This window comes from Pelodiscus sinensis, chromosome 24 (assembly GCF_052426305.1).
Source record: "Pelodiscus sinensis isolate ZL-2025 chromosome 24, ASM5242630v1, whole genome shotgun sequence".
Lineage (NCBI taxonomy): Eukaryota > Metazoa > Chordata > Testudines > Trionychidae > Pelodiscus > Pelodiscus sinensis.
In genome coordinates this window covers 4,476,534-4,503,630 of record NC_143075.1, presented here as the reverse complement: position 1 = coordinate 4,503,630, position 27,097 = coordinate 4,476,534, and the positions used below count along the sequence as shown (strand labels likewise).

Below are 27,097 nucleotides of genomic sequence, written 5' to 3'. Positions count from 1 at the left end.
CAAGTGAAATGAATAGGAAGCAGGTTTAAAATAAACAAAAGGAAGTTTTTCTTCACTCAGCACACAGTCAACCTGTGGAACTCCTTGCCAGAGGATACAGTGAAGGCGAGGACTTTAACAGGGTTCAAAAAAGAGCTAGATAGATTCATGGCGGTTAGGTCCATCAATGGCTATTAGCCAGGATGGGTAGGAGTGGTGTCCCTAGCCTCTGTTTGTCTGGAGGGGAGGGATCGCGTGAGGATTGCCTGTTGTGATCCCTCCCTCTGGGGCACCTGGCATTGGCCACTGTCGGCCGACAGGACACTGGGCTGGATGGACCTTTGGTCTGACCCAGTCTGGCTGCTCTTATGTTCTTATGCTGCTTCTGTATTGTCATGGCCCCGTCTGGGACACATAACAGGCTTCTCCTGCCCCCCTCTTGAACGGAAAACCTCCCCCGCTAGGCCCCTAACTCTGTGCACACACAGTGATGCACCCACGGGTCTGGCTGCTTCACTTGTTCTCTTGGCACTTCAGCCCTGCTTCAGTCTCGGGGAGGAGAGCAGGATCCTCTGTCTGTTCTTGACCAAGCCCCTTCCCCTCCCTCGGCCGAAGTCCCTGCCTCTTTCCACCCGAATGGCCTCCCGCCACGTCCTCCCAGCGGTGCGGAGAAGGGCAAAGCGTCATTCTTCATGAGGCAACACATGGAGAAGAGCTCCGACCGGCCTCGCTTAGAACCCTTCGCTCCATAGGGCTCCGCCGCTCGGCTGCGTGGTGTCAAAGCACCCTGCCAGCCAGGTTTGGTCTCCGCTTTCACTTGAACAGTGCTCAGAGCTCCTGCCCCTGGATCGCGTCTCCCTCCTCAAACCTCCTCCTTCCCTCCTCAAAGTCTTGGCTGTCTCCTTCCAGCTGCGCTTTCCCCTCCTCTGTGGGCTTCTTTGCCTCTTCTCCGCAGCCTTTGTCTGCCTGGCAGACGGAGCAGGTGGATGGCAAAGTGCTACCTGTGGTATTTCGCCAGCCCTTTGGCCGTGGCCTCTCTTCTTGTTATCCCTGTTATAATGTAGCCAGGCCCTGTGGGAACCTCTTACTGCTGCTGGGGGGTGGAGGGGAATGCCCACGTTGTACTGCAGGGCACAGGCCATGGGCTGATGAGCACAGAGGATTCCTAGCACCCTGGTGTAGAACAGAGGAGCATGTGCAGAGGGTGTAGCTAACAGCCAGTGCATGTTAGCACTAGCTTCATGGAATGAGCTGTTAGTAAACATTTGTACAAGCCCAGCTTAGGGACTCTATGTTATCTTGCCTAGCTCAGCGTGAGATGAGTCCAGCTGGTGCTGTCCATCACCCTGAAAGCATGGCAGGCTCACACGTGTAAAAATAAACACACCAAGACATGATCCTGTCGGCCTGAAATAAAGGTAGCACACGTGTGGAGCAGAGGACGACATTTCTGCGGGAAGCAGTAGCGTCTTATCGTCACAGCAGCCGGGACCCCAGGGTTCTACGTCTGGCTCTGCCACTGATTTGCTTTGTGACCCTTGGCAAGTCACTTAAATGCTCTACGCCCTGGCCTAAGCATCTGCAAAAGAGGCAGCACAGCGCTTCCTTACTTCATGAGCTGGGGGCTTGTGCCGCTCCGTTCATCCGTCTTGGTAAAGCCTCGCAAACTGCTCTGGCGGAAGGTGGTGTCATTAGAGATGTGATGTGAATTCCAACCCAGTTTCTAGTTTCTCGGAGAAGCAAAGACAGCAGATCCATGAAGTGGGTGGAGCAAAGTGGCCAGGTGACGTGTCAGGACATTGGCTGGATACCACATATTACAGGCTCTTGGCCTTGGCCCTGCATGATGGACAAGGCGTGGGAGCTCGTGTCTTTAATTGAACCAGCTTCAGTCGGGGGAGAGAAGTGGTGTCGAGCTTCCACGGAGATCTTCTTCTGGTCAAGCCTGCAAGCTTGCCTCTTTCACCAACTGAAGTTGGTCCAATCAGGGTGCGTCTACACTGCACCATTATTTCGAGATAACAATGCGAGCATCCACACAGCCATTCCGTTATTTCGAAATAATTTCGAAAAAACAGACGGCTTATTCCGAAATCTGTAAACCTCATTCTACGAGGGATAATGCCTATTCCGAAATAGCTATTTTGAAATAAGGCGTGTATAGACGACCCACTGCTGCTAGTTCGAAACAGCCCCTCCCCAGGGCCATTCTAAGTTATTCCTCCCCAGTGCCTCCGGGGGCTCTAAATGGAGATAGCACGTCTACATTAGGGGAGCCTGCCTCGGACTTATTTTCAGGCTTCCCTGCGGTGTAGATGTGCTGTTTCAAAATAAGCTATTCTGGAATAGTTTATTTTGAAATTAGTGTACAGTGTAGACATATCCTAAAAGACAGGCCCTCATCTGCCTTGTCTCACCCATATCCTGGGACTGCACAGCTGCTATACCGCTGCATTCTTCTCCCAGCAATTCAAATGACAGCGAAGCTCCTGAATGTGCCATGCAACCAGAGCTGCATCCTCTCTCATTTTTATCCTCACTAAAGACGTCTTTAAGTCCCCTTCCCTGTCGTCACCTCAAGCTTTTCACCTCTCGAAAGCAGCGTCCTAGAAGTGTTGTCCTGAATACTGGGTTATTGGTCTACAAGATCATGGGGTGGTTGGTATTGAAATTATTATTATCAATATTTGGTTCTTTGAACTACTAAGACTCAACCCACCTCCTCCCATAAGAAGAGACTAGACAGTGTGCGCCTGCCCGGCTGTTGAAGGGTTTCATTCAAACGCCCGAGCTCCTGCAGTTTGCTGCTTCTCCGCCCACCTGTATTTGCACCTGCAGGTTTCACAAGTACATTGTTCGTTGTGTTCAAGGAGGAGGGCCACCTTGTTTGTACCTTAATGAGAAAAAATAGTGCATGCTGCCCTTTTGTGGTGATACCTAGACCCCCTTGGGGCCCACAGATGTGACTCCAGGGGCTTATTTCAAATAGAAAATATTGGGCTGTGGTTTTGATTGACACTGCAGGTCAAGGCACAGCAAAATACTTGCACTGTGGACTGGGTTTTTTTTTGCAACAGTCCATAATGGTGTATGGGAACAGAGATGGGCTTAAACTGCAGCAAGGGAGGTTTAGGTTGGACATTAGGAAAAACTTCCTAACTGTCAGGGTGGTGAAACACTGGAATAAATTGCCAAGGGAGACTGTGGAGTCTCCATCATTGCAGATATTGAAGAGCAGTTTAGATAGACATCTATCAGGGATGATCTAGACGGTGCTTGGTCCTGCCGGGAGGGCAGGGGACTGGACTTGACGACCTCTCGAGGTCCCTTCCAGTTCTACTATTCTATGATACTCAGGCTAGGGAATTGCACATGCAAGAGCAATTGCAACAGGAGAATGGTTATCTGATCGATGCAAGCACAAAAGTACACTAGGATTTTGGAGATGCGTGTTGAGATGGGTTAAAACCACAGGAGTCCCCATGGGGGTTGTCCTGCAATGTGCCGATCATGCCACAGACTGTCTGGGGCTCCCCCCCCCCCCACTGTCCTGCTGGGCCTGGTCCTCTGGCCTCTTCTAGACACAGCACAGAGTTGGGGTTACTGCCCCCTTCAGAGCAACGCAGGCACTGAACCAGACAGAACAGCTCTGGGAGGACTCAGTTCTAAGGGCTCAGCACCCAGGAAACCAACCCCCAAACGGGACCAAACCCCCAAACAAATCCATCGTACCTCGTGTAACAGTTTTACACAGTGACAGCAAAAAGCCAGCCCACTTTATCAATGAAAGAGAGAGGTGCACAGTGGTTGCTTCCTCCCAGGTAACAATTATTTACACTGGGTCTGATAATACACAGAAGGCTGTGTCTAGACTGGCCAATTTTTCCGGAAAATCAGCCGCTTTTCCGGAAAAACTTGCCAGCTGTCTACACTGGCCGCTTGAATTTCCGCAAAAGCACTGACTTCCTACTGTAAGAAATCAGTGCTTCTTGTGGAAATACTATTCTGCTCGGCTATGTCTAGACTGGTATGATTTTCCGGAAAAGTTTTACGTTAAAAGCATTTTCGGAACAGAGCGTCTAGATTGGCACGGAGGCTTTTCCGCAAAAGCACTTTTTACAGAAAAGCGTCCGTGGCCAATCTAGATGCGCTTTTCCACAAAAAAGCCCCAATCACCATTTTCGCGATCGGGGCTTTTTTGCGGGAAACAAATCTCAGCTGTCTACACTGGCCCTTTTGCACAAAAGTTTTGCCCGAACGGGAGCAGCATAGTATTTCCGCAAGAAGCACTGATTTCTTACAGTAGGAAGTCAGTGCTTTTGTGGAAATTCAAGCGGCCAGTGTAGACAGCTGGCAAGTTTTTCCGGAAAAGCGGCTGATTTTCCGGAAAAACTGGCCAGTCTAGACACAGCCCTCCTGTTCAGGCAAAAGTCCCTTTTGCGCAAAGCTTTTGCACAAAAGGGCCAGTATAGACAGCTCAGATTTGTTTTCCGTAAAAAAGCCCCAATCGCGAAAATGGCGATCGGGGCTTTTTTGTGGAAATGCGCGTCTAGATTGTCACAGACGCTTTTCCGCAAAAAGTGCTTTTGCGGAAAAGCGTCCGTGCCAATCTAGACGCTCTGTTCCGAAAATGCTTTTAACGGAAAACTTTTCTGTTAAAAGCATTTCCAGAAAGTCATGCCAAGCTAGACGCAGCCAGAAGTGTTTCTATTAAGTATAAAACGTAGGATTTAAGTGGTTGCAAGTGAAAACAGTCAGATCAAAATAATTTCCTAAATTAAAATGATCTATTAGGGATGATCTAGGCAGTGTTTGGTCCTGTCATGAGGGCAGGGGACTGGACTTGATGACCTCTCAAGGTCCCTTGCAGTTCTATGATTCTATGATATTATGGAAAAATGCTTAGCTAGTTCTAATCCACTAAGAAACATGGTACGTGCAAGTTCTTAACCTAAATAGCTGTTCTCATTACAGGTAAAAACTTCAACTTAATAAAGAGAAATGCAAAGTGCTCCACTTAGGAAGGAACAATCAGTTCCATACATACAAGATGGGAAGCGACTGTCTAGGAAGGAGCATGGCGGAAAGGGATCTAGGGGTCATAGTGGACCACAAGTTGAATATGAGTCAACAGTATGATGCTGTTGCAAAAAAAGCAAATATGATTCTAGGTTGTATCAACAGGTGTGTTGTAAGCAAAACTCGTGAAGTCATTCTGCCGCTCTACTCTGCACTAGTTAGGCCTCAGCTGGAGTACTGTGTCCAGTTCTGGGTGCTACATTTCAAGAAAGATGTGGAGAAATTGGAAAGGGTACAGAGAAGAGCGACAAGAATGATTAAAGGTCTAGAGAACATGACCTATGAAGCCAGGCTTCATGAACTGGGCTTGTTTAGTTTGGATAAAAGAAGATTAAGGGGGGACATGATAGCGGTTTTCAAATATCTAAAAGGGTGTCACAAGGAGGAAGGAGAAAATTTGTTCCTCTTGGTTTCTGAGGACAGGACAAGGAGCAATGGGCTTAAAGTGCAGCAGGGGAGGTTTAGATTGGACATTAGGAAAAAATTCCTAACTGTCAGGGTGGTCAAATATTGGAATAAATTGCCAAGGGAGGTGGTGGAATCTCCCTCTCTGGAGATATTTAAGAACAGGTTAGATAGACATCTGTCAGGGATGGTGTAGACGGAGCATGGTCCTGCCTTGAGGGCGGGGGGCTGGACTCGATGACCTCTCGAGGTTCCTTCCAGTCCTATGATTCTATGATTCTATAAGTCAGAGTTGGTCTTTGCTCTAGCTTGGGTCTATAGCTTTTCAGAGCTCTTCACGTATCCTTTTAGGGTGGGCAGGCTGTTTCACAGGCCAATTGAAGAGAAAAGCTGATTGTTTCTCATTGCTTAAATAGATTTTCCCCCAGATCGGGAATCTTTTGTTTGGCTCCTCCCATCCCATGGAAAAATACCAGGTTCAGGATGGATTCCAGCACCAGATGGCATGGTCACATGTCTTTTTAGGACCAATCACTGTTTGGGCTTACAAAACAAACAAGACTATTCACAGGTTGTTGTTTTGATCACCGAGCCATTAAGTTGCCAGGGCATCAGTATTGGCCCTCATTAGCACAGTTAGCATTATAATCAGATTCTCCTACTTCATATTTCTGTCTGAACCAGGGGTAGCTCCACGGATCCTGGGCTTGTCGGCCCTGGCTTTCTACCCCATGTTCCTGATGGGATTGAGGAGCCTGCAAGGGTACTGAGCTATAGTTCCATTACGTTGTCTAGCCAGGCGTGAAGTGCATCTCATGAAGGTGTCTCCTGGGGAGTTGGCTCAGTGTGCCAGCCCCTCTCGTGTCTCCGGAGGAGAGCAGGCTAAGTCTGAGCTAGCACATGTCAGCGGGTGTTTGCGGCAAACCTGCCCAAGACGAGCTTGCCAGTGATTCGTTGGGCACACAGCCTTTTCCCCATGGCACGTTCCATTCCCCCATGGCATATTGCTAGGCTGTGAGCAGTTTGGAAGAAGGATAGGCGGAGCAACTTAATGCCCTAAAAAATTTTGAATATGAACTTAAGAAATGCTAAACAAATGAGTCTGCATCCGCAAAAACAATGAGGAGTCCTGTGGCATCTTACAGACTAACATTTATTTGGGCATCAGCTTTCGTACCGCTTCGTCAGAGGCCTGGTCAACTCCATGCACCTGGCAAAGTGGTTTTACCCACAAAAGCGTATGTCCGAATAAAGCTGTTAGTCTTTCGGGTGCCACAGTGGTTTAAAGAAGTGGGGAAATGTGGTCTATTTTCCCACTAGGTCCAATTACTAGTGTGCAGTAAAACTGTGAAGACTTGAAAGTTGTCTTCATACATTTCTCTGCTTTGCTTTGGTCTAGAAGTGTTTATACACAACTTCAGCTACAGTAACTGCATAGCTGAAGTCGAAGTAGCTTAACACGGCTTTAGGTGCTGTCTACGCTGCAGGAAGTGGAAGGAAGGACACTCGTCCTTCAACTTTCCATACTCCTTGTGAAATGAGGGTTTCAAAAGTTGGAATAAGAAGCCCGTTATTTCGAAATTATTTCAAAATAACAGGCTTGCTGTGTAGACACATACTCTGTTATTTCGAAATAAGTGTGCAGTGTAGACATTGGTGAAATGTCCTTGGAATGGAGGGGTTGGAACAATTTTTAGAATGGGGGTGCAATTGAAACACAGTGTCAACCCTGTATCTTTGTGGTATCTCACCAGTTCTGTTTGCAGAACTAGCCATATTCAACTGGCCAAATAGCCACATGTGCCTAGTGGCTAGCATGTTGGACAGCACGGCTTTATATAGCGGAAACCATTTCAATCCAGGTAGTGCTTCAGCACCCCAAAAACCTCTAGTGCCAGCACCCATGGCTGGGAACAGGCACAGCAGGGAGACGTCTCACATCCTGGGTGAAGCCAGGTCAGGACTCCTACCGGGGTGGCCTTTCTCACCAGGGTGTGCTGTTTCTGCTTCCAGTCCTGACGGAAACGAGGGACAGGGGCAGATTGCGTTGGGGAGGGAGGGTTAGGGTTAGCAACATTCAGATCTGCACACGGACGTGGTTCAGGGTCGTTTCTAGGAGGGGAAGACATTTCTGGTAAAATTCTCACCCTCTCCAAACCCAGACCTAATTTTTAGCAGCCAGGAGTCCTACAGCCTCTTTCTCAGATTCTGCCAGTGCTTGGTAGTGAAAAGATGAAAACGGAAAAGACACGGGGCCGCTTTGGCCACAGCATTGATTTCCAGCAATTATTCAGCGCCGTTGGGCTAGGAATTGATCCTTCCCTGGACAGATCTTGTTCTGCCACAATACCTGGGGGGTTGTGAGGCTGACAATGCACCTGGGATTGCGGGTTAATAATAGGGCTTATTCTTAAGGCGGAATCTCATGTTATAAAGTCCAGGAGCGACCAGGCAAGAAGATACTAATCCCGTTAGAGTGCAGAGATGGCTAATTATGCCACACGGGTGGTGTGGTGTGGAGTTAAATGCTATAGCTGGGTTAACAGTTGGATAACTGTATGGCCCATGCGCATCTGTGGCTCTCCCTGCTAAGAGGCAGGGCATCAGAGCTCCCACTTGCGGCTGTAAGCTGGTCACCCGGGCCCTACATGCAGAATTGCCAGAGATCTGGTGAGTCTTTCGTCTCCTTCTGAAGCAGCAGGGAGAGGCCTGCTGCAGGCAGGTGATGGGCTAGTGGTTGTAGATGGCGGTGGATGGCTTTTGCAGCGGAGAGCAGACCGTCCCCTTCCTTGGAGGGTGGTGCACACAGGGAGCATTGGAGGGGCATCTTGTTGCGTCCCCAATGGGCTGCTCTATTCAAGGAGCCTGACTGTTGTGCTGCTCTCTGCTGGGGACACTAATCGGGGGACTTGACACCCGTGCTGTGGACCGTGGCGCTCTTCCTCTGTCCACCTCTACTTCCCCTCTCGCTAGGAATCACCCTCGCTCCCAAGCGGGCCTCTGCCCTGAGGCGCTTTCCTGGACCACCCTGTCCATTGACTTGTCTTGAGCCAGCCCTAACAAGGCCTCTGAAGCCTTTCACAACTAGACGGGGGTTTCCTCCGGCCTCAGAAACTGGAAACTCCAGAGTCAAGGCCCCTGAGTGGGGCAGAGGTCTGTCAGAATCCAGACACGGCTCAGACGGTGAATGCCTCAGGGTTTGCCTCCAGCCACACCGTTGTTTGTGCCCATAGTTATTTTTTCATCTCTTTCCTGGGCGGCTGGCAGGTGAGACCTGTCACCATGACCATTCACGAGCTGCATGTGACGTGAAGGACTCTTGTAGTCTGGGTTCATGTTGGAAGACAATTAACAGTGTTGACGTGCAGCTGGGTAAAGAGAAGTCTTGGGATGGTTCTAGTCAGTTCTTTGGTAAGCTCTGGGGGTGGGCAGGTGGGGGCTCAGGCTTGTTAAGGGAGGGTAATGACATAAGGATGGATATGGGGGAGGAAAAGTTGGGTTACTGGTGAGGGAGAAAACCCAGGGAATCAGCCACCCATCAGCACCTACCTCGCTGTTCTGTGGCTCTGAACCTCCAAGAACTCCCTAACTATGAATGCACGTGTCTGCTCTTCCTCGCAGTATGTCCCTGGCTTTTACTCTTTGGTTAATGGACCCTGTGCTGCTATTTAGCTTGGGCTACCGTGTTGGAACAGGTGTGTGGCTGGGAACGTCCCTACTGATTCCTGAGCAAGACAAACTGCTCCTTTATCTCCCAGAGATAGGGATGTATCCCTCTTGGTTCCTTGCGAGATGGTTTCCTAGATCTGTAACCCCATGAGCTCACTGTGCCTCTTTCTGCATTGTACTCTTAATCAACACCCGCCCTTCAGAAGCAAAGGAAGGGAACTCTGTGGGTGTCATATGGAGAACAGACCAGAGGAAGAAACTAAAAACAACCCTCACCGTATATAATATTCATGGGTGGCGAGGAGGGAGTGAGAGAGAGAGATGAGGAATAGATAGAGTGGGCATGTATAGGGATGGAGAGAGAGAGAGATTGGGTTTATGGGGATAGATAGATAGATAGATAGATAGATAGATAGATAGATAGATAGATAGATAGATAGATAGATAGATAGATAGATAGATAGATAGATAGATAGATAGATAGATAGATAGATAGGGTATGGGGTGGATAGATAGATGATCCATCAAAAGAATAAAGGCCAATGTCTACATTTGCCGAGCTCCAGAACCACAGTACTTGGGTTAGTTCAAATCTAGCTGCCTTGTTCTGCTGATAAAAGGTGCAGCTCAAATGGCTTTTAGCTCCATTGATCCTCTAACAAGCAGCTTTTGGGCATTAAATCCAGCTGAATTTAATTCTGGGGAAGGACCCTCAGGCTCCCCCTCGGTGGGGACATTTGGTACAATCCAATACATCATTGGGCAAGCCTCAGCCTGCCCTATGTTTTAATGAATAGTCATGAGGGAGAGAAAGGGGTGGGCCTGAGTTTTGTTGTTAGATGCAGATGACAGAACTAAGGGAGATGGAAAAAGCGAGAAAGCCAACAAACTGCAGACAGGTAGCCAGCCCAGCATCCCCGGGGCTACCTTCCTGGTCACTTGCCCTTGTCTTTATGTTCCATTATCGCATGCCGATTAATACCCTCTTTATTTTTTCCATCCTCCCCTGACCCCATGACTCCTGTGGCGGGAAAGTTCCTAGTTGTTTTTAAATTCCAAGAAGACTAAAATGCTGTATATTAGCGACCCCATGCAGCATTACACCACGGTAGGTGCTACCTTTTTTGAATGGCATTTGATTGATTACTTTTCCTCCAAAGGGAATGCCCTCCTCCAAGGAAGGCAGAAGGCTCTGCAGAATATGGCGCTCGTATTCTGGTTTCCTGACTTTTGTGCCCGTTGCTATGTGCTATCATTCGGGCAGGGTGACTCAAGGCAAGAAGGGGCTGATGTAGGACTGCAGTTGGGTGGGTGCTTGCTTACGTGCTCTTCTGCACATGCCACGGATCGGGTCCTTTCAGTACCAGGAGGCACTCCTCTGTTCTAAGCATCAGACAAGTTGCAACGTCAGAACGTTGCAAGATTCTACATCGGGATGGGGGAGGGGGTTTACAATGTTTGTCTACTTAGTTGGCATGTCTCTGGTGCACACTATTTATATCTGTGATGTGCATGGAGCTTTGCAAAATCTTCAACGTGATTTAAATCTTCAGCTGAGATAGCGGATGGAGGCTCCTGTGTCCCACCGGAATACATCCGCCCAAGTCTCTAGACCTTGCATTGTGATTTCTCCCGAATCTTTGAGCAATGACAGCTCTGAGCTGCAGTTTAGAGAAGCAGTCTGTCTTCAAACTTCTTAGCTACTCAGCAGCACCAAGGTGCTGGCGCATCCTTCATTTGGGACTTGCTCGTTTGCAGAAATCATGGGAACAATTGCATGCGTGTGTGTGTGTCCCTCGCACATTTCCAGGGTGGGAGATTATGACAATTAATGCTGGACATAGAGTCTCATCTCTATAAATTCAGCATAGTCTGTTAACAATATGATGCTCTTTTAATATACAAATTTTGTTTTGCTCTTCTTGTATTCAGGATATACAAAGCAAGAGTGCCCTTAATGTACATACAAGGTGAAGGAATGACACCTATTCCCAAATGTGTTTCCTTTTTAAATAACACAGAAATGTTTTCTGCGGACAGTTGTCTGTGGTATTTACTGATACATACATAAAGAGTGATACAGCGTTAGCAGTTCTTGATTGAAATTATTGAATTGCTTGTTTCTGCCTCCACATGTGGTGGAAATGCATGTGTTGGCTTGGTTTTGTATTGTAATTCTGTTACGCTTTGTGCCGTTCCTGCGATGATATTTCGATTTCATGTTTACATGTGGCTTTTTCTTTTAACTTGCAATCTAGTCATTCTCAAAAACCAGTGAAAGTTGTTTCGGGCACGGCAGCCGCCCCCGACACCCTCCGCTGACATTGGGGGATTTACAACCACAGTTTCCTATTTTTAAAAATAGTCTTGCGTCTTTCACTTGTTGCTTTGTGACTCGTTCACACAATCCCCACGGGAAATCAGCTATACAGGGGAAGAGGGAAACTGACTCTATCCAAAGTGCTTTCAAACGATGGAAAAAACATAATGGGAGGATAAGGGGGGCTGAAGGAAATACTTTTCCTAATCTCCATGGCCCCTTTTGGCACCTTTGTTCACTGTGTGTTATCTGGCTTTGTACTGGATTAATTTATTTAATTAACTTCTGCCAGTTTATGAGAGTGCTAAAAAGAGAACCCGTCTCTCTGCCTCATTTGCCCTGGAGAGAAATGAAAAATACAGCTTCAATGCGTCAATTTAAATGTAAAGCTCACCATAATCCCCATCTCTCAAACAAGTCTCCAACCCAACAATCACAATTGTCAATTGTTTCAGTGGGAGTGCTGACAAATTAGAGTGCTCCTCCGTATGACTCATAGCAGCAGAATCCAGCCCTTCCTTCTATAAGATGAGCTGTTTCTGTAACAATTGTAAGGAACATATGTTTGGGGAGAAGAGTGCATTTTAAAGGGACGGTGTGGCCGGTTCCATGGACCCAAGATCTCTGAGGGAGCTGAACACAGAGCTCTTGTTTTCAGAAAGGAAGAGCTTTACTTTTATCGGTGGTTGTTGTCTTTTGAAAAGAAGTGTGTCTTTTGCACTCCGCCCCAGTGCTCGTGACAATGGCTCACGCTGGAATAGCTGGCTGGAGGGAATCTTGCACTGTAAATACATAAATGCGTATTGTTGTTACATCTAATGAAGCTAGAGTGGTAGTTGCAGCAAATGAATCTAGAGTGGTAGCAAACATCCCTCGGAAAGCGCTTATAGAGCATACAGAACGGGTGCTTTGGAATTTCAGTATCTCACCCTTTGTTGTGGGGTATTTTGAAACACCAAGGCTGTGTCTAGACTGGCCAGTTTTTCCGGAAAATCAGCCGCTTTTCCGGAAAAACTTGCCAACTGTCTATACTGGCCGCTTGAATTTCCTCAAAAGCACTGACGATCTCATGTAAGATTGTCAGTGTTCTTGCGGAAATACTATGCTGCTCCCGTTCGGGCAAAGCTTTTGCGCAAAAGGGCCAGTGTAGACAGCTCAGATTTGTTTTCCGCAAAAAAGCCCCGATCGCGAAAATGGCAATTGGGGCTTTTTTGTGGAAAAGCACGTCTAGATTGGCACAGACGCTTTTCTGCAAAAAGTGCTTTTGCGGAAAAGCATCCTGCCAATCTAGACGCTCTGTTCCGAAAATGCTTTTAACGGAAAACTTTTCCGTTAAAAGCATTTGCGGAAAATCATGCCAGTCTCGACGTAGCCCAACAGTAATTTTGTTGCATATTTGTCTTCTGCAAAATATCCTGGCACAAAGAAAATATCTAGGCCTGGAAGCTTCTGTTCTATTGTGCTGTGATTTAGAATCACTCAGAACTATTACAGGTTCATAGAATCCCAGGGCTGGAGGAGACCTCAGGAGTTATTGAGTCCAGCCCCCTGCCCAAAGCAGGGCCAACCCCAACTCAGTCATCCCAGCCAGGGCTTTGTCAAGCCGGGACTTCAAAACCTCTAGGGATGGAGATTCCACCCCTCCCTTGGGAACCCATCCCAGGGCTTCCACACCCTCCTAGAGAAACAGTTTTTCCTAATCTCCAACCTAGACCTCCCCCATTGTAACTTGAGACCATTGCTCTGTCATCCGTCACTACTGAGAACAGCCTCTCTCCATCCTCTTTGGAACCCCCCTTCAGGAAGTTGAAGGCTGCTCTCAAATCCCCCCTCACTCTTCTCTTCTGCAGACTAAACAAACCCAAATCCCTCAGCCTCTCCTCGTAGGTTGAAGCTCTCTGATCCGGCACTCTTTGTTCCAGCAACATCCATGGTCCAGCATGATTGCAGTTCACCAGATGTTCACTTATCATGGGAGTGGCCAAGTTTCCCGCAGTCCCATAAAGTTTGTCCTGGCTCTCCATGTTCTGTGCTGTTATTTAGCTCTAATTATCCCCTCAATGTCTTCTCAGAGCAGTGACAGGGTTGGCCATATTGACCTCCCATGGTTGGGCAAATTCTCTGGTTCAGCACCGGTCAGGTCCTGAGGGTGCTGGACTGATGAAGCTCAACCTATATGCTCAAATTGGGTGGGGACATTCCTACTGGTAGACATTGGGACCTTTCTCCTAGCAACGGTTCACATAAGGGACTTTCATCTATTGCTAAGTGCTACAGGTCAGGGCTTAGCTCTGCATGCAGGTAGTGACTGACTCACAGGGTAATTATCCTTAAATTGTAAACTCGCTGGTGTAGGGACTGTGTGTTTGCCCAGCACCTAGCACCATGAGCCAGTGATCTATGACACTATGGCAAGGGATAAATAATAATAGTACAAATAAAATATTGCCCAATGGAAAAATGATTCTGGAACGTAGGGTGTATGGCCCCAAGCTGGAAGCCTTTTTTTCAGCTCCTGCTGTGATGGGGATGGCTGGTTAGAAAGGACTCCCTCTCTTGTGTGCTCCATCCCAATAACTCACCTGTGCTTTGGGGGAGCAGGGCACCTGGTGCCAGCGTGGCAGCCTTGGTGGAAGCAAGATGGGCGATATCTTTGTGAGAGAGGGAGCAGAAAGTGAGGCCCCTCCCTACAGGAGCAGCCTTGAGGGTAGAGAGGGGAGGTATAGGGACATAGAGAGGAGAGGTAGAAAGCGGAGGTATGGGGATTGTCTTTTCTCTTCCTCCATCCTCACTCCTCCCCGTGCAGGAGGTGTTTCAGGGGGGATGCTCAGAAGTAGGTCTGAAGCTACCGCCTAGGCAGGAGAGGACAGGCCAGCTGGCTGTGTCCATGGTGGGTGGAAGGTTGGCTTGGCTTTCCCAAGGGGGACATATGGGTTGGGGGAGCTGTGGTCACTTGCTGCTGCTCCCCAATTCCCATTACTGGACATTTTACTTATGGGTAAACTGAGGCTCAGTAAGGCGGTGTCACACAATCACATGGCGAACCAGTGGCGGGGGAAGAAACGGAGCCCAGGAATCCTGATTCTAACCATGGTGAACTTGCAGCATGGTTTAAGAGCTCTTCCTATTTTTGTAGAATTTTGCAGGCAACATTTTCAACAGATCCCTGGTTTCTGGATTTCTGCAGAGCTCTAGGCTCCATGGAAAAAGACACTGCCAAGACGTGAAATGCTGCGTGTTTATTTCCTATGATTCGGGATGTAACTACTGAATAAGGCACACTTCATCCTGTACCCCCAGTGATCTGAACACACATGGCAATTATTTTTGAAAGATGAATATTTATACACAGAACGGGAACTTGCAACGTCAGTTTGTTGGTTCTTCAGTGTAAACCAGGTATTTTCCGTTTGCTGCTGAGACAATAGATTTGATTTTCTTATTTGACAATTAATGTTTTTGGCAGGATGTTATCCGAGCGTTCCTTTATTACCAGGGATGGGAAACCTACAGCCCAAGGGCTGAATCCGGCCCCTGGCTTGCCTGGATCCAGCCCTCAAAGCTCAGGGCTCACCCGCCCCAGCATTGGAAAGCCCCACTCCAGTGCCTAGAGGGCAGTGTGATTAATCAGGTGATTAATCAGCCCCGCCCAGTCAATCAGCTCCATGAACAGAGCCCTGTGTATTATCTGACTTTGTGAAAGGGGGCCCACAAAATCTACTAGCTTGGGGCCCCCCTTTGCTCTGGCGTGCAAGGAGATGTGGGGAGGGTGTTTCTGCTTCTCAGGGGTTTTTTGTGTGATTTTTCTGTGGGTCAGAGGCCCCTTGACCCAAAAATGTTCCCCACCCCTGCTTTATTACTATACAACTAGTAAGAAAACAGTAGCTCTGTGCTTATCTGACTAACCATGCCATCATGGGCTGTAGGGACTGTGTTCTAGCTGTATTTTGATATCAGTGTAGATAACGTTTCTTGTAATTGTTTCTGGAATTATCGATAGTTCATGAGGTTCTTGTTTATCTCAGATAACCTATACAGCAGGCGAAATGCACACATGTAAGGGAAGAAGAGGGATGTATTTGCAAACACAAGTTAGATCTTGTTTGACATTCCATCTGTTAGTCACAGAATCCTGATGAAGTTGCGGGAGAGGTTGAGACCTGGAGGTCTTGCTTGGAAAAGCTGGATCACTTTTTTTTATGCCGTTATACTGTAAACCAGTAACTTTCCTTCAGGTGAGGTTAGGGTTCCAAGTTAAAACATGTCTCTTGAGTCTGGCGTCTGGATAGTTATGAGCGTTCCAGACTGACTTCGTTGGGGAACGCAGGGGTAGGGGGAGGGGGGCATGTGAAGAGCTGGCCCCGGGTGTCAGGTGAAAACATTCATTTCAAAAGGGCCATTTTACACCCTGAGCCATGATGTGTGATGGCAGGGACATCCCTTCCTCCCGGAGCAAGGGGGGGTGGCTTGAGAACAGCTCGCAGTGGCCCGGGAGGGTCAGGTACGGACAGATGGTGATTTTCACATCTAGATGGCTGGATCCAGTCCCGTTGAGGCTGGGAGTGAGTGGCAGTACTGACCTGCCTGTGGGCCATTTGGCAGCCCCGTGCAATGAGTTCTGAGAGCAGCAGGACACGCGTCCAATTCCCAGATGTCACTTACTAGCAACGCTGCCGGCTGGCTGAGCAGAAACCCCAAAGGATGGGGAGCTGAGGAGACAGACTTGGACAGGCCAGTGTGAACGTTGGGAAATGGAAACAGTTGTATGTTCCCTGGAGATGATTCCCTCAGAGGTAGCTTGGAGCTCACGTGAAGGACGCTATCTGAAGGAGGCAGGCACGCTCTGTGCTCTTCCGTTGTCTGGGTGAGCTCAGTCCCTCGGGTGAAAAAATGGAGAAACGTTTTGGATCACTATAGTCATAGAATCATAGAATCTAGACTTGGAAGGGACCTCAGAAGGCCATGAAGTCCATTCCCCGCCCTCACGGCAGGACCAAGTACCATCTAGATCATCCCTGATAGATGTCTATCCAACCTGCTCGTAAATATCTCCAATGATGGAGATTCCACAACCTGCCTAGGTAATTTATTCCAGTGCTTAACTACCCCTGACATCCTCACCAAAAAGAGACCCTGTGAAATTGAACAACTCCCTGAGGCTGGTCAGAGTTATTACCAATGATATCCTGGTTGTTCATGGTCTAAGTACAATTGACATGAATATGTGAGAACTTGCCATAAGAGAAAACGTGAAAAAGCTTATGGGATAACGGGTTACAAAATGCAGAGCAGTTTCCATTAAATATCACAGGGAGGAAATAGTGGGGAAATTCTGCAGAGATTCTTCCGGAGATTATGAGTTCAGGGTGTCCATTCAATGGGTGTGTCTCGTGGCCACTTTGCTGGAGTGTTGAGCCATCAGGTCCTCAGCTTAGCCAAAGACGAGGTTCCCCATGTAGACCAAACTTCTCTCAGACCCAAAACGATAATCTCAGGAGTGCGGGCTTTTTCATCTGTGATGTCCAGAGTGTCCTGGCTGCATCTGAATGGGAAGCGGCACAGGATGGAGAATTAAGATATTTCTGCTCTGATTCCAGCTGGCACCAAGAAACATGCTACATGGGTTTTTGTAGAAATATATATTTCTGGGTCTTTTAATTTTTTTCCCACCTCAGAAAAAGGCTGGATTTTTGGGCTGAGATTTGGATGAAGGATTAGGCCAGGAATTGTTTTCCCCAGAGGGGTTCTGCTACACTTACATGATATTTAAGGCCATCGGATTTACCAGATAGAGGAGAACAAATTCCGTCGTGTGCCATTGTGACACAGGCAGGACCAAACATGCCCTAACGTGCCCAGGCAGGCATATTGCACCTAGGTCTGGCCAGCTTCTTGGTACTTCACCAAAGCGGGAGAAAGCTAAGAACTAGCTGATCGTCATGGTTGTTGTGAGAAGTTTATACGGCCGATATTTTCAGAGCGATGGGAAATGTAGACTGTTGTGGTCCCAGATGGTTGGAGATGAAACATGTCACTTGAAAAGGGGCGGGTCTCAGCTAACTCAAGAAGAATGAGGATAAGCATCATCTGTTGACCCAGCCCAGCCTGAACCAGATGCAGACCAGAGCACCTACAAAGAAACAAAAACCCTCCAAGAGAAACCTCCGAACAGGGGACTCTCAAGGGCTGAGCAGAAGTAAATGAAAACAAAATGACTTAAAATCCACCTACCTGCCTCTTCTTATTCCAGTTATGTGCTTCTTCAGGAGAGGATCTAGTTAACTTAAAAGGGAAAAAGCCTTCCAGAGCTATCAGCAGAACACTGAACCTTGTGAAAGAGCCATTCGACTGGTAATGAAGACACTTCACAGCCCCAGGTATATACTGTCAGGCTATGTCTATACTGCGCCCGTTTGGCGCAAGAAATATGAAAATGAGGCAAAGCGTGGAATATTGCCATGCCTCATTTGCATAATTAATGAGCCTCTGTTTTTGCGCAAGAGGCTTTTGCACGAAAAGGAGTCGTCTGCATGACTCCTTTTTGCGCAAAACCCCCCTCTTGCGCAAGAGCTGTTTTTCCTGAAAAAAATGTGGAAGATTGGCTCATGCGCAAGAGGGGGGTTTTGCGCAAACACCGAGCCTCATTAATTATGCAAACGAGGCATGGTGATATTCCAGGCTTTGCCTCATTTGCATATGTTTTTGCACAAGAGGCTCTAGTGTGGACATAGCCTCAGTGTCTGAATTTGCTGTGTGAGTCGACAGGACCTTCGTTTACAATGTGCTTTAAAATGGTGCATTAGTGTGTTGCTGAAGAGTATAAAATCTCATCTCTAAAAAATCATCCCCCGCTTCAGCTGCCATCAGGCTTAGGGGTACCCATGTAACAGGCCTGTGTAGGGCCCCCTCCATTCTAAGGATGTCCCTGATTGAAGTGTTAATCCACCCTCACAAAGAGAAACAGGGACACACTGGGGGGTGAAGGAGTGAATAGACCGGTGTGGGCGTGTGTGTGATGGTGTGGGAGTGTGGGGTGGGAGTGCATGTGTGAAATGAGAAACAGGCTCTTCCTGTAACCATGCAATCATCATACCGGCAGGTATGTTAGCGACTGAGGAAGATGCTCTGTGGGCTGTATGCACCCAACATGGTGATGGATGGACCTGGCACCCTTGGGACATAGGACGGATAAGGGGGGCCCAGAATGTTAGCAGCTGAGGAAGATGCTCTGTGGGCTGTATGTATCAAGTTCACCATCAAGTAATTTGGATGCTGATTGTGGCATTCAAGACATCTCACTTAGGGGAATATTTACTTGTTCCTGCGTGAGACCAGGTGAAGGATTTTACAGAGTCCAGCAGTTCCACTTTGTACTGACAGAGGGCACTCTAATGACTCGAATGAGTGTCTTGAACAAACAGTAATAGAGATGCAGCCCTGTTAGTCTGGTGTAGCGGAAACAAAATACAGGACTATGTAGCACTTTAAAGACTAACAAGATGGTTTATTAGGTGATGAGCTTTTGTGGGCTGCCAGGGTCTTAACAAAGATGCTAATTATCTTCCCCATTACAAAGATAGCTTCCCCAATTATCACCTCTAATATCATTAGCTCACAGACATTTACTCTCCTCCCATCCTCCCTCTGTTCTGAACTTTGATTTGTCCTTTTCATATGTGTTCATTTTTTTAAATTGTATCCTTTGGTATATATGGTTGTGACAATTGTCTTCCACTATTTGATCTGAGGAAGTGGGTCTGGCCCACGAAAGCTCATCACCTAATAAACCATCTTGTTAGTCTTTAAAGTGCTGCATAGTCCTGTCTTTTGTTTGAACAAACAGTGTGGCTCTTTCCCTCAGTAAATTCCAACTTTTACCAGATAAAATTCCCTCCCTTCTCAGGGCATCAGTCTCTTAACGTTGTAAGACATTTGCCTTGGGGGAAATGACGCTATTTCCCCAAAGTAACCAACGCTTTCGCTCTGGAAAGCAGCTTTAATGCCATGACGAATCTGAGCAATAAACAACAACAAGAAGAAGTCTGTGGCGCCATGGTTTAGCCCGTCGGGCAGGCGTGAGGTGTTCTCTCCAGCCCTCGCCTGGATATTTTTGTATTTAAGAGTTTTACTTTCTTTTCCTGTGTGATCCCACACACAGGTTCATTGCATCCAGATTCACCCTGATTCTGAGGCTGTCTTATGCCCTGGGTGCATGCATGCCTCTCCTACCAGAGAGAGAGAGAAACTGGGGACGCTCTCATTTAAGCAAAGGATCTTTTGTCCTGTTCTGGTGAAATGCTGTGAAATCAACAGGAGTTTTCCACTGCTTTAAGGAGCAGGATATAATGATCTATTTGCAGCTAATACCGGCCCTGTCTGCATAGTTTCTGAGCACCTGAGGTCTATGATGAGGTGTGGTTGGCAACATCTGTTCCATAAAGCTCATTTGGTGGTCTGAATTGGCAGCAGTAGTGGTTGTATTCTGCCCTATTTTTCCTGGTCCCTATTCTTTGGATGGGCAGACCTCTGTTTCTCCAGATTGCAGCTGTTCCGACACATTAGGAATCATCTAGGTTTTAGAACAGAGGTGGGGAACCATTTTGGGGTTGGTGGCTACTGACCCACAGAAAAATCAGTCAGGGGCCGCACACAAGTGACAAGCAACAAAAAAACAAAAAACAAAAAACAAAAAACTGACATGGCCCCCGATTGAGGAGAAAGACAGTCCCCTCATTCCCCTCACACACCAGAGCCTGGGGGGTCCAAGCTAGTAGATTCTGTGTGCTCCAACCCTACAGGAAGATAGCGGTGTATGGCCTGGACCACTACTGAGGGCTCCCAAATGCTGGAGCGGGGGGGGGGGGGGGGGGGGGCGGAGGGAGCCTGGGGACAGAAGGGGCAAGTCGGGGGCTTGCCTCCCCCAATCCTACATTCACCCACTGCCCACGGACTCGTCTGGTGGCTGATCCATCGGGGGAGTGGCTGATCTACAGCTAGCAGTAGAGGCGTCCTTCAGGACCCGCGGCAGTCGCTCCTGATGCGGGACGTCCTACATTCCGTCCCCACAGATGATTCAGGGCGGTGCCTGATGTGAAGGAGCCTCCAGCGAACCCCGCCTCTGCCTCACAGTGATCACGAGGCCTTGCCGTTGTCCAGCAATTGCGTCTTTGCACAGGAAGTCCCACCCCCCGATCTGGGTAGCTGTGCGCACTGTATTGGAGTGGGTGGGCGTATGGAACGGAACGCAGCGGCCCGTCGCGTCCTCCCTCCAGAATCCTGGAGGGCAGAACAGACCCGGTGCAGGAGGCCTGGGAAAGGAACCGGTGGCTCAGCCCTTTGCAGGTTCAAGCACGAGGTGCCCAAAGGCCACGTGGCTGGGAAAAGACAGCCCTCCCCCTCAGAGCGGCGCGTAGACATCCCAGAGCTGTCTGTGCCATTCACCATTACTTGGCGCGCCCCCCCTTCCCCCCTGGCAGCATCTTCTGTTCCACACTGGAGCCGTCGTGGCCTTTGCTCAAGTCTACCTTTGACTTCATTGTTGGGAGGCTGCCAAGCTTCCCCTGGGCTGAGCCCAGAAGCCGTGTTTTGCAGCGTGCATGTACATGTACCGACGTCGCTGTCTGGCTCCGGGCCGGCTGCCGCGACCTGCAGATTGAGACTTTTCCAAGTTGTTTTCTCCTGAATTTCTGACAGCCCTGGCGTGGTCGGTGCTGCCTTGGGGGCAGCAGGATTCTCGTGACGGGTTCACCCACAGGTGTGTCCGAGTTTGCTGAGTTTTGGGTGGGGAACCTCAGGCCCAGGGGCTGGATGCGGTCCCCGGCTTGCCTGGATCTGGCCCCCAAGGATCAGCCCCCCCCACCGCATTGGAGAGCCCATGCTGGCACGCCAGCCTCACCACAGGGCTGGAGCGGACAAAATTTACTAGCCTGAGCCACCCTCAGCTCTGGTGTGCAAGGGGAATGTGAGGAGCAATGTGGGGACCTGGGGGACACAGCAGTGAAGCTTTTTTTTTCATTTCTCACTTGTGTGCAGCTCCCAATTGGTTTTTCTGTGGGTCAGCGGCCCCCGACCCAGAAAAGGTTCCCACCCCTGGTTTAGGGCCGCTGTGATCTTTCAGGATCTTCTGCGTGGGCTGCGGCTGGGCTGTGGGCGTTCCATCTGTCAGTGGTGGTGGGTGGCGCATGGTCGGCCTGTGATGTGTAGGCAACGGGAAGAGAGGGACACGGGAGGGAGAGTTTGGCTAATCGGGGCCACTTCTCTGATGGGAACAGGCAGGAAAAAATGAGGAAAGTGAAATCAGTCTGGGAGAAGGGGAAGGAAGAAGGAAAGGGGCGTGAAGCTGGGGAGGGAAAGTCGGGCGTGAAGGAAGCAATATGGTGCCTTCCAGTGCTTTGGATGATGATACAACCAAACATAATTCACCAGTTATCACCAAGCCGTTGTGACAAGCGGGCCCCACAGCAAACCAGGCGGGCCCCACAGCAAATGATTCAGCATATTTAGTTGATGGACAGGAGGCAAACCCAGGAGTCCCGACTCCAGCCCTGTACTTGGGTCCCCAGCCCACACTACTTCCCTCTGTTACCCTTCGATGTGTGTCTCCACAGAGCAGCCGGCCACCGCCCGCCGGGCTGCCCAGATCCGATAACAATGGATCCAGGCGGTGGGGCCCAGCGTGAAGGCCGCTCTTTGCAGCGGGGGGAGCCCTGGAGAAGCCTTTGCTGGGTACATGTGATACCAGTACTAAGGCAGGGCAGCGTAGGCAGCCATGTAATTCGTTCAAGGTGGCTCCTCTGGAGGGAGTGGGGATGGCCCGCAGGGAGAGTTTTCCGCCACACACGCGGGCGCTCGGTTCTGAGAACCAGGCACACGTGTGTTTTGAGGACTCGGCTCTCTCGTCCAGCCTGGCTTCTTCTCCCTGCAGGGAAGCAAAATCCTGCATTTGCGGTGGGAATAAAGTCATATACACGCAGGCTTCATTGGGGGACCGAGGGGAGAGGAGATGGGCAGTCACGGGAGATGGGCCTTGTTTACTCACAGGCATCTCAGACAATGAACAAACCAGGGGAGGAAAGATTATCAGAAAGGCTGGAAGGTACATTCAACGCTAGGCTTCAGCATCAGTTTCTCTTGAGAACTGATTTTTTTTACTAATCTTTCTTTCTTTCTTTCTTTCTTTCTTTCTTTCTTTCTTTCTTTCTTTCTTTCTTTCTTTCTTTCTTTCTTTCTTTCTTGTCTAAAGTCTGGCTATTGCTGAGTTTCTGGAATGGGGCTTCTCTACACCTATGCTGGGCCCAACCTACAAAAGAGAAGCAGACCCTCACAGTTTAGCACGGCTGGATTCGGAAGGGTTGGCTCAGCCCGTTAGAAAGTTAGGAGCTGTTTGCAAAGTTTGTTTCTTGGCCGGGGTTCCCATGCAATATTTCGGAGCGTATGGCTCTGCGTTGGGGGGAGAGGGAGGGTTGATCTGGTGCTACATGAAGTGTAGGTGTTGAGATTCGAAATGGAAGTGAACGAGCCTTGACAGAAAGGCCCCTGATGGATCTATCAAAATCCTTCTAAACATCTTCAGAACTTAGCAGAGGAGAGAAGCCTTCCTGTCTCGCTTTCCCAGTCCTGCAGGATTCTGTCCCCATGGTGGAATTCCCTATTGGTGTGTTCTGTAGGGTGACCTCGAGGATCATTATCATGTTCTAGGCATTTTCTGGCCATTCCCCTAAGGGGAGTAGCAGAAAACAGCACCGCCGTGCCTCTGCCTAGCTGCGCGATCCTTTCCCTGCTAGCCAAAGAGGGGGTTCACCCTGTTAAGGGCACTGGCCATCCAGGAAGCTTGGCATCCGGCTGCCAAAGCTGACACAAGGGGGTAATGTCAAGGTGCAAGGTTTAGCCCTCTCACAGGTGGTGAAAAACAAACCCACCCGGAGGAGGGATCTCAGCTCACTTCCCAGTGCGCTGGCCCTTTAAAGAGGCTGTAACAGGACACCTGAAGTCCTGGAGAAGTGTAGCTGAGGTTTCATTGTCTCTAAACTGGCTGGTGTCTTTTTTTTTTCCCCTCCCTCCTCCCCTTTTCCCTTCCTCCAGTCCCAGTTTAACTTGCTGAACAGCAGCATGGATCAGAGCATCGGCAGCCGCGCAACGTCCACCAGCCCTTACAGCTCCGAGCACCCCTCCAATGTCCCAACGCATTCTCCCTATTCGCAGCCCAGCTCGACCTTTGACGCCATGTCCCCCGCTCCTGTCATCCCCTCCAACGCCGACTACCCCGGGCCCCACCACTTCGAGGTGACTTTCCAGCAATCCAGCACCGCCAAGTCCGCCACTTGGACAGTAAGTTGCATGAGTTCTTGACTTGGGGAGAGAGGTGCATGCGTGTGGGTCGCCCTGCTTGCCACAAGTCCGCCCCCAGCCCGTCGTTGGCGCGGGGTCATTTCGCCGAGGACTACCCCAGGTGTGGCTGTCACCTTGAGAGGCAGCACATGTAACACACGCCAGGCAAGCAAAACTCAGGGGAATAGCGGCCGGTTCTTTTCAGGCTTTGTTTCCAGACACAGTAGAAGCCAAGATTTTTATTCTGTTATTGTGTCTTTCGGTTCGTAAGAGCCGGTGAATCACTGGAGCTCTAGGAGCCCTGAGGATGGAACATGCAGCTACCACAGTATCGTCCCGCACCGTCACACAGTGAGAAAAAAGAACAGAGTAGCCCGTAGATAGTCGATACCACAGTTGCATAGACCCATCCCTACATGTACCCCAAAGGCCGGCCGCTGGCTGCAGGGAGATGAAGGGTGCTGCTTTTCTCATCAGCGGTTCGGTTGTCCTAGGGGCTTTTGCAGACGCATGGTCCATACAGAAAACAATGATTTATGCTTATTTATGTGTCAAACATTTCTGTCCAAGACTTTTTTCCAGAAGCATGAAAAAATTCCCTACTCAGATCCCGAACCCCAAATCATACCAGGGAAAAGAGATTGCTCGGGGGACAGAATTCATTTCCCTAGGGAAATGCCTGCCAGGGTATAAGGACGGAGGGGAGACAGCTGACATATAAAGGGAGCAAAGGGGTTTCCTATAGGGTCACGGGCTGATAGCAAATTATAAGCTACATGCATGAGCCCTATGGGTGATGCCGATGTTGATGTTTGGAGGCTGGTATATTTCGTTCTTGTGAAAGGCCTTTTCATGCTGGACAGAAAGTTGCCTTCCGGCTGCTTAATGCGGCTGCTCCTGTGCGGTGCCTGTCTGTCCAGTACATGCCGCTCCTCCAGCGGCGGCTGCTGCGTGTTGGAATGGAAAGGACACAGTGACTACAGCCTAGCGGGAGCGTGGCAGAGAAGGGGAACGGATAATAGCTGGCTCCCTGCAGCTTGTTTGATCGTTCTACACAGCCACTTTGCCCCCGGGAAGCTGGGCAGGGAGAGCAGCAAGGGGTCGCTGCCACGGGGTTCCCAGGTGAGCAGGCCACATGGATACAGGTTGAGGTATAAGCATGCCCAGCCCAGTGCTGGAGGAGGGAACTCCTCTCTCCTAGTCCCCGTAGCACTGGCCACGCTCTGTGCCCGTCCGAATTCTCCCCGGCAAGGATACGCCAAGTGATGTGGATGCTGGTGTCAGCAAGGAAACCACGCAAACGCCCGGGAAATCCCTACAGCTTGGGACTGACCCCTCAGTCGTCAGCAGCTGTTGCAAGATAGCAAGAGAGCCTCTCAGGCAAGCCAGAAATCAGCCTGTTTTAAAGGGATCCTGGCTTACTCCACGGTTTGGCGTGAAGGGCCAGATTCTGTGGTGTAGCTAGCACCGCTCCACTGAGCTGGACTATGTACCCGGCCAGCTTTCTAGTTCAGCGGACAGGCTGTCTGTGTGCTCTCTGCCCTCGCCGGGTCTGGGAAGCGCAGATTAACAGGAGGCTACCTCTCTGGATTAGGTCTGGGAATTAGCTTTAGGCCTTGAGGGTAAGAAACAACCCCAGCCTGTTCCTCTTCCCTCAGGGAGAAAAGTTCCTCAGTGAAGTGTGAAGGTGGGTGGAATCGCACAGGTAGCGAAGGGACTCAGGACCAGTGCTCCCTGTAAGATGAGGGCTTGGGTGGCCACCCAGGGGAGATTTGAAATTCACCCAGCTTCTGGCAGAGCATCCACAGGGCTCCCCGCCCCACCCCAACCCACCCGGCAGCATGTATTTCTATTGATGGTGCACATCTGCATGTGCCTTGATGCACATCACAACATTTATTCCACTCATGGATGGAAAAAGTTTGAGGGCACACTGCTTAGGACTGTGCCCTGAGGCAGAGAAGCATCTAGGTAAGCTCAAAGGGGCAGATTGGGACAAATCTTCTCTCCAAACCCTGCTTCCCTGGTGGGGACGTTCGAAAAGAAGGGGTGCCACATGGGAAACAAACGTAGGTGCTGTGAGAGGGCTCAGCTCTGAGATTTCTCCTTCCTCGGGCACTCACACGAGCCCCCGCAGGGAGGTGGGAGTGCAAACCCGTGCTCATCGCACACGGGTATGTCCGATCCAAAAGACAGAGCTGCCCTGATGCCTGTCGTTTGACATCCCGAGCCCTGATGATGCAGGCGAGACACGAACGATCAGCCTGGCAGCAAAGAGCAAAGGCAAACTCACTCAGCGTTTCCTCGGGGGACTCAGGAGCCTACCTGGTCTGGTGTTTCCCGCCAGCGATGCGGCTCTCGAGAGGCAATGAAAAGCTGGCGACGGTGCAGGCTGTGCTCGCCGGCTGGATTCCCTGGGACAGGGACAGGGACAGAGCCCGCATGTCAGAGAATGAACGCCTGCATTCCTACAGCGCTCCTGACAGTCACCCCCAAACCCAGGAGCTGTCCAGTACGTGAGCATCCCGGGAAAGCACCCGCCTGGTCGCCAGGGAGTGAGCTGTTAGGAAAATGCCCTTTCCCAGTTCTCAAATTTGCACCTTGTCGCGGGGCACAACTCACCACCACAGCGCCTCCTGCTGGCAGCCCTGGGAATTAGCTCATTCCCAAGGCGCCCCCCCTCTGGCTGGCGTCTCCCCGCATCCTCACTCCTTCCTTCAGCTCCAGACCTGCATCACTCCCGGACCGCGGGGTCCTATTCAGGACACTGCCCTCCGGCAGGGCCCGTGCCAGTGTCTCTCGGTCCCCTTCCGGGGGGAAAGGGTGTTTATCAGTCTCTGCACTCTGGGGTCCTCCCCTCCCAGGGAACCCCCAATTCCCCTCCACCCCCCTTGTCTCAGTGACTCGTGGCCAGTGTTCATCTAGTCCCTGCCACAGGGGCAAACTGCAGCTGAACTGGCCACTCAGCATCGGCAGGGGGGTGGGGGCCTGCTGCCTTTGCCTGCCCTGGCTGTCTCCCTGCAACCCTGCTACCCTCAGGCCTTGTCTCAGGCCTTGCAGCCTGGGAGCGAGGCCAGGCCAGTTCCGCCGGCCTTTCCCCAGCCCTGCTCTAAATCAGGAAGCCTCCAGCTTCCCTGGCAGCCAGGTCCCTCCTGCTCCCCTCTCTCCTGAACCCTTATTTATACAACCCCCAGCTGGGCCCTAATTGCATCTGCCTCAGCTGTGGACTTTGCGCTCAGCCCTCTCCCGGGGCTGGGTTTTAGCCTTACAGGGTCAGTGTGGGGAAGACGCCCCGTCACACGCCTGGAACATACCCAG

General features: G+C 50.0%; 1 protein-coding gene across 1 annotated transcript in view; it reads left to right on the top strand.

The window, feature by feature from the left end:
• TP73 (tumor protein p73) overlaps positions 1–27,097 on the top strand; it is a 110,554-nt gene that overhangs the window by 35,387 nt on the left and 48,070 nt on the right. Inside the window, exon 4 of the mRNA XM_075906809.2 lies at positions 23,534–23,779. Within this exon, the coding sequence (XP_075762924.2) occupies positions 23,534–23,779 (246 nt within the window). The remainder of the gene's footprint in view (positions 1–23,533; positions 23,780–27,097) is intronic.